The sequence below is a fragment of the Phalaenopsis equestris genome, unplaced genomic scaffold (genome assembly GCF_001263595.1).
Source record: "Phalaenopsis equestris unplaced genomic scaffold, ASM126359v1 Scaffold000002, whole genome shotgun sequence".
Classification (NCBI taxonomy): domain Eukaryota; kingdom Viridiplantae; phylum Streptophyta; class Magnoliopsida; order Asparagales; family Orchidaceae; genus Phalaenopsis; species Phalaenopsis equestris.
In genome coordinates, this window is record NW_018164444.1 from 1,599,076 (window position 1) to 1,613,676 (window position 14,601).

At 35.9% G+C, this 14,601-nt stretch overlaps 2 protein-coding genes across 2 annotated transcripts in view; one reads left to right on the forward strand and one right to left on the reverse strand.

Annotated features, from left to right (window-relative positions):
• The window catches only part of LOC110033323 (probable serine/threonine-protein kinase BSK3), a 16,846-nt gene extending 11,976 nt beyond the window's left edge, over positions 1–4,870 (forward strand). Inside the window, exons 9-10 of the mRNA XM_020737257.1 lie at positions 4,075–4,188; positions 4,573–4,870. Coding sequence (XP_020592916.1) covers positions 4,075–4,188; positions 4,573–4,818 — 360 coding nt within the window. The 3' untranslated portion in view covers positions 4,819–4,870. The remainder of the gene's footprint in view (positions 1–4,074; positions 4,189–4,572) is intronic.
• Positions 4,871–6,737: 1,867 nt separating this feature from the next.
• LOC110035842 (mitochondrial import inner membrane translocase subunit TIM10) lies at positions 6,738–14,033 on the reverse strand. The gene is made up of 5 exons (XM_020740154.1): positions 13,784–14,033; positions 13,335–13,387; positions 10,486–10,524; positions 6,968–7,037; positions 6,738–6,893 (listed from the first exon to the last, which is right to left on the reverse strand). Exons 1-5 carry the CDS (start codon positions 13,820–13,822, stop codon positions 6,843–6,845), a joined length of 252 nt encoding a protein of 83 aa, XP_020595813.1. The 5' UTR covers positions 13,823–14,033; the 3' UTR covers positions 6,738–6,842.
• Positions 14,034–14,601: the final 568 nt, after the last annotated feature.

The following is a 14,601-nucleotide window of genomic DNA, read 5'->3' on the forward strand; positions in this document are numbered from 1 at the left end:
TTCCCCCCCTCCTACCTACTCTTTTACTCCCTGGCGGCCGGTCTTCCCTTCCTGTGAAGGCTAGGGATTGTAGCCAGGAGACATGGCTGCCCTCGAAAACGATGCACTTAAGGAAGGGGAGAGAGGTCGATCGGTCTCCACTTAGACAGGACAACAAAAGACTAACCACTGACCTGTGAGTCTGGTGGAGTAACGACAATCGGTGATGCACGAGATGGTGCGTTCGCTTTTGAGAAAGAAGGGTCTGCGACCGCAATTTCATCCAGGGCCCTCCCAGAAACAGAAGTTCTCCCGCCTCCTTCCCCTGCATCAACAAAATGAGAAGCATATTTTCGAGTGATAAGACCTTGTCGGTCACCTTATCTTGAATAACGACGTTATGATCAGACGTTGAAATAAGGTATCTCGAGGCCACACTATATAGGAGTGGGTCCTTGCTTATGCAGAATTACCTGACCCCTAGGGACACCCTCACTTCCGATGCTTGGCGGCGAACTTTTCCTTCGCTGCCTTTGCTTGGACCGCCTCTTCAATATCCGAGAGATGCCACAACTCTTCGATCATCTTACTCGTCAGCACATGAGTAACCATCGTCTCGGCGATATACTGAAGAACCGAGAGAGTACAGCCGGTTAAAATCTCCTTGGCAACATTCATGCTCTCGGGGAGAGCCTCGGCTTGGGCACGCACACTGCCGCCTCGGTATAGATCCCTCAGGCACCTGAGCAGGAACCGACCAGAAACTTCTTCCGGTCCTTTATTTTATTCTCCACCCCAGCCACTTGAGTTCCTTGCCTACCGAAAACATGGTGAAGCCCTCCTTATCAGCCTTAAACGTGAAAAAATGCTTAAAGAGGTCAATCGACCATGAAATATGATTCCATTGACAAAAGAGGTCGAAAGTCATTATCGCGGCCACGGAGTTCGGCAACACTTATGTTGGAATAACCTCATATGTATTGAATACACTTTGGACCTCGTTGCACAGAGGTAACTGAAGGTCGTGCTTGAACTGGTCTCGGTAAAAGACTAGGTCCTTGCCCACAACGTCGGTTGCCCAAAGCAGCCCTAGTAGCTCCCAAAGGGTGACGTTGGCATGAAGAACGTACTTCCTTTCCAGTTCCTTCACCTCGTTTGTCGTCAAAAATGAAGATCGACACCCTTGACGTAGCCAAAGAGGGCTAGGGAATATTTTGGAAGCATCGCGGAACACAATAGATAGTTGAAAGACTAAAAGAAAAAATAAAAAAGAAACTGAAGGCACATAGAAGGAAAACATAACGCATAAAGAGGAAAGGAGCAGTCTCTTGCCCTATTTATAAAGCAAGCATGAAAAACGAGGAGTCCCTATTTATAACACGGGCGCGAAAAATGAGTCACATAGCGATAAGTGTGATACCAAACATCTCTTTGAATTTATTTAAAGACAATTTTATTGCCAGTAACATTATTACAGACCTCAAATAAAATGTTTTATGAGCGGGTCTTCCAAAGCCTCAGACGGGTCATACCTCATATGAGTCAATTTTTGGAGAACCGTCTCTCTGCCTATTCTAATTTGATCCACCCAGTTAGCTTTACGATGAAACTTGCCCACATCGATCGATTCACAGAGCGCTCTCAATTCGTCCTGCAAGATGGTGACCTCCGCCTACAAGACAACAATTTTCGAATCCATGATCGTCAGGCGAGGGGACAACTCCTACGCAGAATCCTTAGCCGAACCTCCGCTCGTTCCCGTAGAAGGACCTACTGGCTTTGCTAGTGATCCGGCCTCACCTACCCGCTGCTCCACAGCTCTAGGGGACGGCGGTCGCCATGCCAATCGACCCTGTTAAGGATTTACCACGATAAAAGAGTCAGGTGATTGATGCCCCAATGGAACATTAAGCGGCAAGAGCCTGGCGTACTTGGCCTAAAGACTGTCTACCACAGCGGGTCGGAACTCCGCGATGACCTTAGGGGGCCCGCCTTCCTCACGACCCTCCGACCCAGTCGACTCATCTGCATCCAAGACAATATTACAAAATCATTAAAAAGAAATAACTAATAATTGCCAAAGGGGAATTCTTGCATACCTAAAAATCAATCCATCTTGGAGATGACCTTAGAAATGTCATCTCTCCCTTGCGACGAAGTGTCTCCGTCCTTCTGAGATAGAGGCTGACGTGGTCTGATGATCTTCACTTCCTCCAGCTCCTTTTCTCCAATCGCAACCTTTGCATTAGTCGGGTCTCGCCGATCCTTAACGTCTGTGTTTGCATTAGACCTAGACACTAGGGTTTCTTGAGAAACGTTTTGGCGACTGTAGCTCAGCGCCATCAGACGAGCCGACCACGTTGATAAAGACAAGATCGGTTCGCAACCGTTTTTCTTTCTTCACAATTCTCTTCCTCTTTGCAAGAGGGGACCCAAAAGTCGGCCTTCGACAGCCTTTGAGGATCTACAACGATCTGGCTCGAACCATCAGCTATATTGCTCCTTGGTTAGGCAAGGGGAAGCTAACAACGAATGGTGCAAGGCTTGGCTCAAGTCTATTTATAGAGCGCACTTGGCACGGAACCCTAAGAGAGTCAATTGTTCAATCAATTCATGATTTGTATGTCAATAATTGTTTACTAGTTTTCCTGTCTTTATTGTAGCTTTCAAGAAGCAGAAAAACTCGGGGAACTGTTATGTACGCACCAAAACCGTCAGCATGAATCTCAAAAAAGTCAAGCAGCTCAGGACGATGACCGGACCACCAAGTCATCAGACTACAGGAATATGATCCCAGCCGATCATCCAAGGACTGATAGTTCGGTTGGAGTCGACCGACACACTGTGATGAGGGGCTCAGTCGGCAGATCACACCTATAGTCCCTGTTAGTTTTGAACTTCTCACGAGGGGCGCCGCCCAATCGCAATCCGCGTTCGGTTGGAGTCGACCGACACACTGTGATGAGGGACTCAGTCGGCAGATCACACCTATAGTCCCTGTTCGTTTCGAACTTCTCACGAGGGGCGTCGCCCAATCGCAATCCGTTGGCCGATCGCTTTTTTGCTTAGGCAGGCCCGATTGCCAATCAACCGGTCTCCTCGGCCTTTAGACCGAACTCAAGCGCGTCATCCAGTCGGTTGTTGTCATATTTGAATTCAAATTATAATATATATTTGGTATTAAATCATCACGATTAATTTACTTTAAAGACGGTTTCCGTAACCATTCCCTCTTTTCTATAACTGTGCAAATACATCCCTATAAATAGAGGGCAAAGAGGCGAATAAAATGAACTTTCCCGGCTTCTCTATGGAGACTTCCTCAATTACTCTCTCTCTCATCTTTGTTATCTCGACTCTAGCTCTCGAGATGTGTTTTCACACAGGACTATTTATGATTCAACAGTTACAAACAAGAGGGTTTGTGAATCTTCCATCTTTCCAAGATGATGGGAGGGAGAAAGGGATACATAAAGTCAACTTGCGCTAAACCTTTGTAATTTGTTCTTGGGGAGGGGTGCCAATTGCCACATCCGTATCTATATGTTCGAGAAAGAAAGGAGTCTAGAACTACAAATTGGAGCTGGTTTGCTTATTTGCATAGGGTGTACTTCAGAGGACTACTTCACTTAACAGTGAGTAAAATACCTTTTTCCTTTTTCTTTTTTCTTTTTTCTAGGTGGATTAGAGGCTTGGTACGGAAGAAAAATAACTATAACATTGTGGGGCTTATTGGTGAAACCTAAATTTGAAAGTCAGATAGACAGAGAGAGGTCTAAAGAAAGAGATGGATATAGAAGGTAGACTTTTGTTCTCAATTTTGTGTTTAAACTTGTTCTTGCATTACGAAGAGAGAGAATCTAAGAACCAAAAGAGAGTGCGCTGAGTTTGAGGCTAGCATCATCTATTAATATTACATGCTTATTTTAAAACTTAAATTTGGATTATATTGAACTGGGGGTAATGTTGCCTCTGCAGCATTCATCTTTCAACTTCATAAGCCATATCAGCTTTACAGGCAAATGAATGAAATGCAATGGTAGATACGAATAAGCTACTGCACTTTAAAGAAGCTCATTGTCACTCTTCTTGCAGCTCTCTTTCCAAATGTGGACCAATCAAATGGAAGAGACTCTCAACACTAAAAAGCAAGGAGACATAGCTTTCAGGGCAAAAGCTTTTGGAACCGCTATTGATAACTATACACAGGTTTTTGGCTAAACTCATATTAAATTTATTACAGCTAAGGTCCTGTAAGTACTGTAGCATGTTGAAACGGTAAAACATTTTTTATCACATCTGAATGTATGGTTTCGTGGTTCATATGTTGTCTTAAGTTTAAGATTTTGAAACCACTACTAATTTTATTTTTGCAAGAAAATTTCTCATCTGAGACTCGATTTGTCTTTAAAAGAGTGCTCTTCCTTGAGATCATGCAGTTCAATCTGAATGAAACAGTTTGTGATCATAACCATTTTGTTTTGTTTTTTATTTTTATTTTTTCCAATTTCATATTTCCTTCTAAATGCTTCATGTACTGAAATTCTGGTTCTCTAAAATGAAATTTACAAATCCAATTTAATTTTCTTATAGTTTATCGAATTTGGAATGATGATTTCACCAACTGTATATGTGCGGCGATGCATGTCCTATCTAATGAACGATATGCCTCAAGAAGCTCTGGAAGATGCCATGCAGGCGCAGGTAATATCACCTGAGTGGCATATCGCCTATTATCTCCAGGCTGCCTCTCTCTTTACTCTTGGAATGGATAATGAAGCTGAAGATTCCCTCAAAGTTGCAATTAATTTGGAAACAAAATGGAAAAACCGAAGCTAAAATACTATAGCTTTTAATGTTTGGTTTTGAATTCTTATTTGTTTATGCCTGGCATTTCTTCTTGTATTTATATATATATATATATATATATATAGAAATACATATCCCATTTTTTTGTCCAAATCTGAGTAGTCTTCTGCTGCAATGTAAGTAAATATCGAAGGAAATTAGGTTGATCGGCATTAGGAAAGTGAAAGGTATTCATGGATTTGCACTTATTTATTTTTGCTCTCAATTTTTTTAAGTTTGGTTAGACGTGCTAAAATATTATTTCTCAGAATAATGTGGAGTCTGGGATAAATCGATTTGATGACCGAGTAGATAGTTGTGCTTGTTCTTTAATTTGTCAATCAACATCCCATATGCTCTATTAGGGGGCAGAATAAAGGATCTTATCACAAGATGTAGACATAAATGACTTCGCACTTTGTTATCATTATACCTTTATGACATTCCACTTCGCCATGGGAGGATTGTTCTAACAATTTTGAAGGGCGGCCTTAACCTTCTAAGATGGCCTTCTTAGTCGTCTTAAGGTCATATAATTTTGACATTTTATGGGAGGATCAATCCAACAATCTTTATGACCTCTGTGATTGTTTTACACTGCCTTATCATCACCTTCAAGTTTTTATTTCTCTATTTATAGGAAGACCAATTTGGTCAACTTCTATAAACTCTGCGACTGTCGTTTCCAAGATAATCGAAATGGTCTCTTCTATTTTTCTCATCAACCTCATTGCATCTACAACACCATGCATGTTAGTAACATAACTAACTCAATTGTATTTTTTGTATGGCCTCCTCATTGCATCTACAACACCATGGATGTTAGCAACATCTCAAATTCAGTTGTATTTTTGTTATGCCTTCATGTTCCAGGAATGATGACACATGTTAAGCTCATATCAAAAATGCCAGATGGGGTTATTTCAACTATGTAAGGCCTCATGAGTTTTTTTCTTTCTAATTTTTCATTTTAAAAATCTCCTATCACTTTGCTAAGCCTAAATGTAAATTCATCATGGATAACACAACTAAATTCTCTAAATCAAAAGGAATTGTTTAGATTATAGATGCGCTACTATGATATGTTCAGAAAAAAAAAATAAATAAATAAATAAAAACGACGACTAAACAAGTGCAAAAATTACTCAAAAACACTTCTTCATAAAATAAAAACTTCTCATTTGATATCATGAAAGCTTTTAACATCACTCTTAAATATTTGGAATGAGAATAATAATTATGATGAATAAAAGGGCTAACTTTAACCATAATTATTTATCTCTAATTTCTCATGAAAATTTACACATATGCCACTAAATTCTTATGTATTTACCTATCTAAAACCTATACTTCAATTTTTTTTTCATATTGTACCTCAATATATAAATATACCATCTAATTAATGCATGAAAATATGTGCATAACTCTTTAAAACTCAAAATAATAATATGTTTGATGTGAAATAAAAATTTTGAAAAACAAAAAAAATAAAATAAAATTTAGGCATTCTAAATAGAAATACATGGTAATTCGGTAGTCTTAATTTAAAAAAATACTCAAAATATCTAAAATTTCGCCCACCAAAGTCTTTCATATCACATCAAAGTACAATTACTTTAACATGCATCAAACTAATTAATGTAAATCTGAGCGGTATGTATGTAAATCTGCCTTTTCTTTGCGACCCTTGAGTTAGCCATGCACTTTTACATGAAAAATAAAGCAAAGTGCAACTCATTCATCAATAAAAAATAAAATAAAATAAAATAAAGCAAAGTGCAACTCATTCATCAATAAAAAAAATAAAAATAATAAAAAAAAAAAGTTATAGAACCCATCAAACTAATTAATGTTGCAAAAAATAAAGACAACATATTTAAACATAATTAGTTGAAAAAAAATAAAGACAACAGATTTAAACATAAATAATCCTAAGTTTCTGTTTCCTGACCAATGACTTCACTGAAGAAAAAAAAAAAAATCAAATATTGCACAAACAAACATGAAAAACTATTTCACACTTGTTGCTGACCAGAACCGAGCAGCTGCCCCACTAAGTTGGTCACCTGTAATCAAAACATAAAACACATCAGAGGAAAAGAAATTTCATAATAAAGGCCAGCTAATATCAGAAACTTGCCTGCCAATATTTGGAAACACAGCGATCAATGCAGCTGTTCTCACCCATGTTGAGCTCAGACTCCTTATACCTGAGGAAATTAAAACGATAAAATATCATAAAGTTTTTATTCTTTTAATGATCGCCTCTAAGATTATAATTTCCCAAGTCAAAAGCAAAAATCATGTATGAAAGCATCACAATTAAAATATGGACTCAATATTGATCAATGATGTAATCCAAGTATAATTAAAAACTATGTGATAACTACATAATAACTTCTAAGATTGATCAATGCACCATCAAATTTATTGCTTAAGGTATAAATCAATTTGAAACCTGAACACGGGGATCACCAAGGGCGGGTGTACAACATTAATTTTCAACAGTCGACGTGTAGCCATAATGGAAGTATTAAGACATCTAATTTCAAAAATAAGGCAACCCATCAAATGCATTTCATAAAGTCGAAGAGATCATAGGGCTCAATAGTCTTTATAATATGATCATAACAGCATTGAAAACATCCCATTTTCAATATTGGGCCATCTAGAATAAAACGATGTCACCATGTTGCTAAAATACAAATCTGAAGTTTAACTAAAATAATAGCACATTGCTCCTTCTAGTTTTCCCCATCCAACCTTTTGTGCCAATCTCGGGTGGCCCAACTCCCATTATGCTACTAGAGGGAAACAAAGAAGTCATTGAATTGATGCTTGGAGTTCTAGCTACTTGGGTTTGGTTTCCCTGATATAACCTTCTTCGACTCTAGGTAACCTAGCAAACACCCCACCCACCCCCCCCCCCCCCCCCCCACACACAAAAAAATATCCTCATTAGGAGACCACAAATAAATGTTAAGAAAAATATTGGGTTTGCATAGGCAAGTGTTGTCTATCTAAAATTTGGGCTGTCCAAAATAATTTGGGATCACATCAAGATTCCAAATATGTTATTAAAGAAACTAAACTTAAATTCAATTAATAACAGGGATTCTTATATATATATATAGCAAATATGCAAACAGGTCAGTTTGAACCGTTTTGACAATCCAAATATGCTCCTACCACTGTTTAGATTTGCGTAATCTAAGGGGCGCCTTGAGGCTTGCCTCCACAAAATTCCAAAAGAAAACTCTGAGGTGTATTTTTCAAGCAGCTCGGGTGAGGCGTACAACTTACATTGGTTGAGGCGCACCTCACTTAACTTTTGTTTAGACGTGTGCCACTTGCACTTGAATTTTTTCCCCAATATTAAATGGTTCAAATACGAGCTGAAGATGCACTCTCATGTACTAAAGCTCCCCTCCCAACAACACTTCCTACCGCTTCTGTCGTCGGCGTTGAGGCGCACCTCACTTAACTTTTGTTTAGACGTGTGTGCCACTTGCACTTGCATTTTTCCCCCACTATTAAATGGTTCAAATACGACTTGAAGATGCACTCTCATGTACTAAAGCTCCCCTCTCCCAACAACGCTGCCTACCGCTTCTGTCGTCGGCGTCGTTGTTGCCACTATTACTACCTCCGCTGCCACCGCCTCCTACTTTGAGGCAAGCATCGTTGTCCCCACCTGTTGCTTCTACTACAGCAACCGTCGTTGCATCCTCTAACGTAGCCACCTGCTGCTCCTGTTACAACCACTGTCGCTGCCTCCTGCTACTCCTGTTGTCGCTGCTTGTTGCTCTAGCTTTGAATATTAATTATATTTTTATTTAGATCTATGGATACTATTATATTGGTTGGATAACACAAGTGAGAGATGTCTATTATGATAAACTCATTTTATGTCTTACTTTAATATTTTATGTTACTTTCATTTCATATTTTATGCTAATTTGATGCCTTGGTTAGTTGATGTATATATCATTTTTTTATTTCGTACAAGTTGTTACAATATGTTTTTAAGCTTACAACAATTTGTTACAATTTGTCTTTTTTTATTGTGTCAGGATGCTAATATATTTCTTTAATATATCTATAAGTTATGATGTTGACATATTATTTTTTACCACTTTATTTTAACTTACACAATTTTCAAAATATGAGGCTTACGTTTCATACAACTTCGAGATTTACACTGGCCTTACGAACGAAAAACGCCTCAATACCTAATTGGAAAATTTAAACATTGATTTACACACAATCCAATTTGTGAAATGAAATCCCCTTCAAAAATTATAGGTAACACTTTTTTTTTAAAAAATATCTGCATATATTTAACATTTTTATATTAAAATTATAACAAAAAAAATATCTTTAAAGCGTCAATGCCAGTTTTAAACCCAAAGGAAAAATGTTGAGGATTTTTTTGAAATTGTCAGTTTGCTCCCCCACTAAAAAAATATTTTTGGCTCTGCCCTGGCCCCTGAGAATGAATAAACCTCTTAAACATTAGTACAGCATGCAAATCTATTTGGAAATTTTAAGTCCATAAAATATAGTATATGATTTTGAGCTTTACAATCACACTAACTGTATAATGTAAAAATGCCCAAAAGTTGGATTTTGTTTCAACTTTCAAGCAATCATTTATAATTAAATGAAAATATGACACCCAATAGGACACAATGGAGAAAAAGAATACATGTAACCGACCCCACTTAGTAGGACAAAGGCTTCTTGTTATTGATGTTTCAACCAACAATTTGAAATATTAGAATAAATTATAAAAATGCATAGAATTTGGTATATACCCTATTTTTGGATAATGCAAGTGAATTATCTCATCGTCATCATCATCATCATCATCATCATCATCATTTTTTTAGTCTTATCCCACTTATTTGGGTTTATATGTATGAATCCTCACTTTTCATTTGTTGTTCTAAGTGCTTTCTAAAATACACTTCCTATTCATTTCTCTTCATGATCCCCTAGTAATAATTGTATCTACTCGTCTAATGTGATTATTTTTTTACCTATTCTTTTACAAATCACCCAAGTCTATTTTCAACTCTCATTACTTCAATAGACATTACTCTAATCATTCTTTACTTTATCCTCTCAACTTTGCCAAAATTTCTATATTTAAATTATTGTTACGCTCAACTTAGTTATCAATGACCATTTTATTGCTCAAAATTCTTGATTCATACAGCTTATTCAGACTAATTGTAACTTTATCAAATTTAACTTTAAGAATCCATGAAATGCTAAGACAGATCTTCATTTTAACCATCATATCATAACTCTATATTTTGTCTTCACTTTATATAATTCTATATATTAATCCAAGATACCTAAACCTATCCCATATATTATTTTATCTTCTAAAAATATTAACTAATAATTATTTATATTACATGAAAAAAAGTAAATACCACATAAAGTACGTACCAAATGCTAAATGTTCATTCTACAAATTCCATGCACACTATCCTCTAAATATCTTCTCCATTATTATAATACTTACTTTAATAGATGTTTCAATGATTAGAACAATTCAAGTGAATAATTGTAAAAGTAAAATTCCAACTACTCTCAGGCACAAAACAAATATATTAGGCCAAAACTGGTAAACTATAAAAAACATACCTTTTTTCAATGCACTTATTGAAACATGTATGAGTGAGCCTGCATTAAACAGCAAGAAATAATCAATCAAAGTAGCTTCATGATGGCATTTATTAGATGCACAATTCTATCACATAAAATGTAACCATTAAGTTTCCTATAGAAATACTTCAAAGAATGGGGATCAACTATATGGGATAAAATATAGTAAAAAAATGGCTTTCAGAGTAGAGCACGACATACAGGTCATTTAGCAAGAGTAATTTTAAGCCCGTATTGGGAATATGAAGTGATAAGATGAATGTTAAAGAAGGATAATATAGAGGCATGATTGGGAATCACTTTCTTAAAAACATGGTAGAAGAAAGTACAATAATTACAAAATTGTGCTTAGGACAATAAATGTTGAAACTAGGAATACCAAATTCTGAATTCTTTATAGTCCATGCTAAAAATCCAATATACAAATGCATAATTGTGGAAAAAATAAGATAAAATGAATTCAGAGTCATTTTCAGACCCTAATACTGTATAGCAGATAGGGTATATATGCAGCTATAATAAATTGAATATAGATCACTATAACCAAGAATCCACTAGGGATGACAAGTACATAAAGTCAACATTGAATTTTACCAAATTATGAGTGCATACATCTATTAACTTTTCCTTTTCTAGAACAAGAAGCACCTGGTTAAATAATGGTACAAACAAATAAAGACAACTTATTGCACAAATATCTAATAATGTGTGTTAATCGTGATCAGATAATAGGCGTAATAAGGGCTATGGTATGATTAGCAAATCCTAAACATTATGAAAAAGTGGGATGAGAAGAATTCAAAACTCGCCAAAAAAAAAATGCCAATTGATTGGCTACAATTTGAAACTTATTTGCGAGAATTTACTACCTGGTTAAATAATGTTACAAACAGATAAAGACAATTTAATGCACAAATAACTAATAATATGTGTTAATTGTGAACAAATAATGGGCGTAATAAGAGTTATGGTATGTGATTAGCAAATCCTAAAGATTTATGAATAAGTGGCATGAGAAGAATTCAAAACTTGCCAAAAAAAAACCCAAATGATTGGCTGCATTTTGAAACTTATTTGCAAGCATTTAGTATCTTGTTACATTTCCACACAGACGAATCCATGAAGTTTTTAATGAATATTCGCATAATTTTGGAGAATCATAACAGTTTACTACCTATTGGAATAAGTGCTCTTTTTATAGAATGTGAGACAGCTTGCCTAAGTAACAAGTACCACATAATCACTCTCAATTTCGGGGCTTATTTACAAAATGCTGGCATTGCTGAGGCAGGTTAATTCGTTTTAGTCAAGTATTTAGAAATCAAGCCAAGCCATATATTATGCCATCTTAAGAGGTCCTAGAATCTTAGAAATATCACATCAACATTTTGAAAAAATCAACAAAAAAAATAATTTCATTAATCAAAAGATGAGCCCTTACTTTCAAATAAGCCTCAAAAACACAATATTATTTTGCTTTTCAATTTTAGTGGTGTTGTTAGCAACATATATATGACCATGAAAATAACAAAATCAATGAGAAAATAAATGCCCAACACGATAAAGTAGAAAACATGATATTAGCAAATACAAGACTTGCAGTCTCGTAGGTTCTCATTATGCTCCATTGGAAGTTCATTTCAAAGAAAACAAACTTTTCAATAACTTGTGGTACTTTAAAGTCTTCTCTTATCTATCAAATAAGATATGGAGATTAGAGAGTGAAATCAATTGTCAATGGCCAAGCATTGCACAAATGTTAAACCAGAAAAGGCTGGAGCATTAATTAATCGTAATCAGAAATATAACTTAGACGAAATCAATCTCAAGAAGATATAAGGCAGTACAAGTCAATGAAAGTAACTAAATAACCTTATCCCTCAAATTCTTCATCAGTAACTTCCGCCAAACAAGATAAAGAAAGACTCAACAAGCCAAATGATGAATTTCATCCACTTGGCACTAATCCCACAAAGCAGGCAAGCTAAGATTATTTCAGATGGGTAGGTTCCGGAAATAGGACATGTTGAAGGGCCATCAAATATAGATAAGCCGGCGAAAGAGCTAGAAAAGAAAAATTAGATGAACCGATTCATTTCTTAGACAATACTTCCATTACGAATTAAAATGCCACAAAAAAAAAAAAAAAAAAAATCACAAATTGCTCCCTTCGCATCAATTGACAATCCCAAAATGATCAAACAGAGAATAGCTAGAAGCAATTTTTGTATTTGTAATTATAATTATTTATTTATTTTATCTTTCTATGTAGCTTTGATGAACAATTTAAATTTTCCTAGACTCTTATTTTTCTACATGGCATCAGAGCCACTAATCTTTCATTTTAAAGGGTAAAGAAAATGTAAAAGACAATTTGTTCGAGAATTACCAACCTCAATCGTAAATGCAACTTCTTACCTATCTTCGTATTTGGTACCGAAATTTAAAGATGAACATCTTCATCTCAAATTCTAAATGGTGAAAAATTAGAGCATGGGGTTCGATCCTAGAAATCCTTATTCAAAAAAAAAAAAAGGAACTCTTCTTGTATTTGTGAACCCTTTTGTATCATCACCCATATAGTACGACAATCCCATTGAACTTAAAAGCATATTTGAATCACCAATTCTTAATAAATGTGATAACCAATCCCTAATGAAGTTTAAAAAAGAGAAAAAAGCATCCTTCAAAGAAAGAGAAGGAAGAGTGCAGGAGGTTGATTTAAACTAGCACCAACAAGCACTGAGATCCCATTTAAACAGAAGGAATTCAGAAATAACTGGCAAAAAATATAACAAGAAGTAGAAGTTAATAAGTGAACATCTTACTTGTTAAATAGCTCTACCCTGTATTCCATCTCTTTCTCCGCCATCCCAAAAATCTGCACGGTAGAGAATAAATTGCCTTAGCATTTTACAGAAAACACGTATATATCATGAAGAATCAAATCACGCCATTAATGATGAAATCAGAAATTGCTACGTACAAAACAAAAGCATAAGATCTACAATAGGTAGCGGAAAGATAACAATTTGTAAGCAATTTATATATAAGCAAATGAAATCGACAGAACACCTTCAAGTCAATCAACGCAATGAACCCCGATTATATCCTTCAAAAACTCAGAACTTTCATAATTTTAGCATCAAAACTCTCCACACTCCATGGGGTGAGGTAAAAAAAAAAAAAAAAAAAATCCATAGTTTATAATTTTTAGATTTTTTACTTCAATGAACCACTGTCTTTAATGACATATAGGCAAGGAAGAGAAGCAAACCTGTTCTTTTTCCATACTAGACGGGGGCTTGGCAGCCATGAGAAGAGCTCCGGAGATAACCTAATGCCGCAGCGGAGAAGAGCGGCGGAAATAGAGAAAAACTTGAGCTTTGTCAAAAGCAAATTTCTCAGGACTTTCGTTTGCGGGTCTGCGGCTTGGGGTTAGCACTTTGCAATAAATCCGACACGAGAACTTCGATTCAATCCGAAAATTATTGGGTACTCCGATCACAGCCGCACGTAACCTCCCTTTAATTTTTTTATGTGCGGCTTTAATTTTTTTATGTGCGGCTATGATGATTTCCATGCACAATAATTTTCCGATTCAATCAGAACCGTGAATTTTTAGGGTTGTATGGTTGGTGAAAATATTAGTGTGGTATATTTAAGGGTGGATCAGTGGTTTTTGTGGCCATCTCTGTAGTGGTATTATGATGACTATAGCAATATCATCTTAATGCCACGATATAGTAATTGCACGTATGGTTGTCTTTTAATAGGATTGACTACTGAATTTAAAGGAAAATTTATATACATGCCACATAATTCTTATATATTGACATGTAACAGCTTGATACGTGCTAAAAATTTTACTGTGATAGAGTAATGGATTATCATCTTAGTGTTGCACAAGAATTCAACACACAATTAGGTAAATAAAAATATCTAGTAGTGACACCAAAAAATTTTACATGGAAAACTCGTAAAAGGAAAAAACCCACGGGGTCTGGTCAAAATGTAAAAATTTACTATAGATTGATGATTACAAAGACCCCTTGTCGCACATACGCGCAAATGGTTACTATGTTTTCAAGTTAC

Excerpts from the sequence above, each read along its gene's own strand:
- LOC110035842 (XM_020740154.1), bottom strand. The coding sequence starts at position 13,822 with ATGGCTGCCAAGCCCCCGTCTAGTATGGAAAAAGAACAG. Across the intron at positions 13,388-13,783 it reads CTAGTATGGAAAAAGAACAG|ATTTTTGGGATGGCGGAGAA; the intron begins GTTTGCTTCTCT and ends TCTACCGTGCAG. Across the intron at positions 6,894-6,967 it reads GTGTTTCCAAATATTGGCAG|GTGACCAACTTAGTGGGGCA; the intron begins GCAAGTTTCTGA and ends TTTTGATTACAG.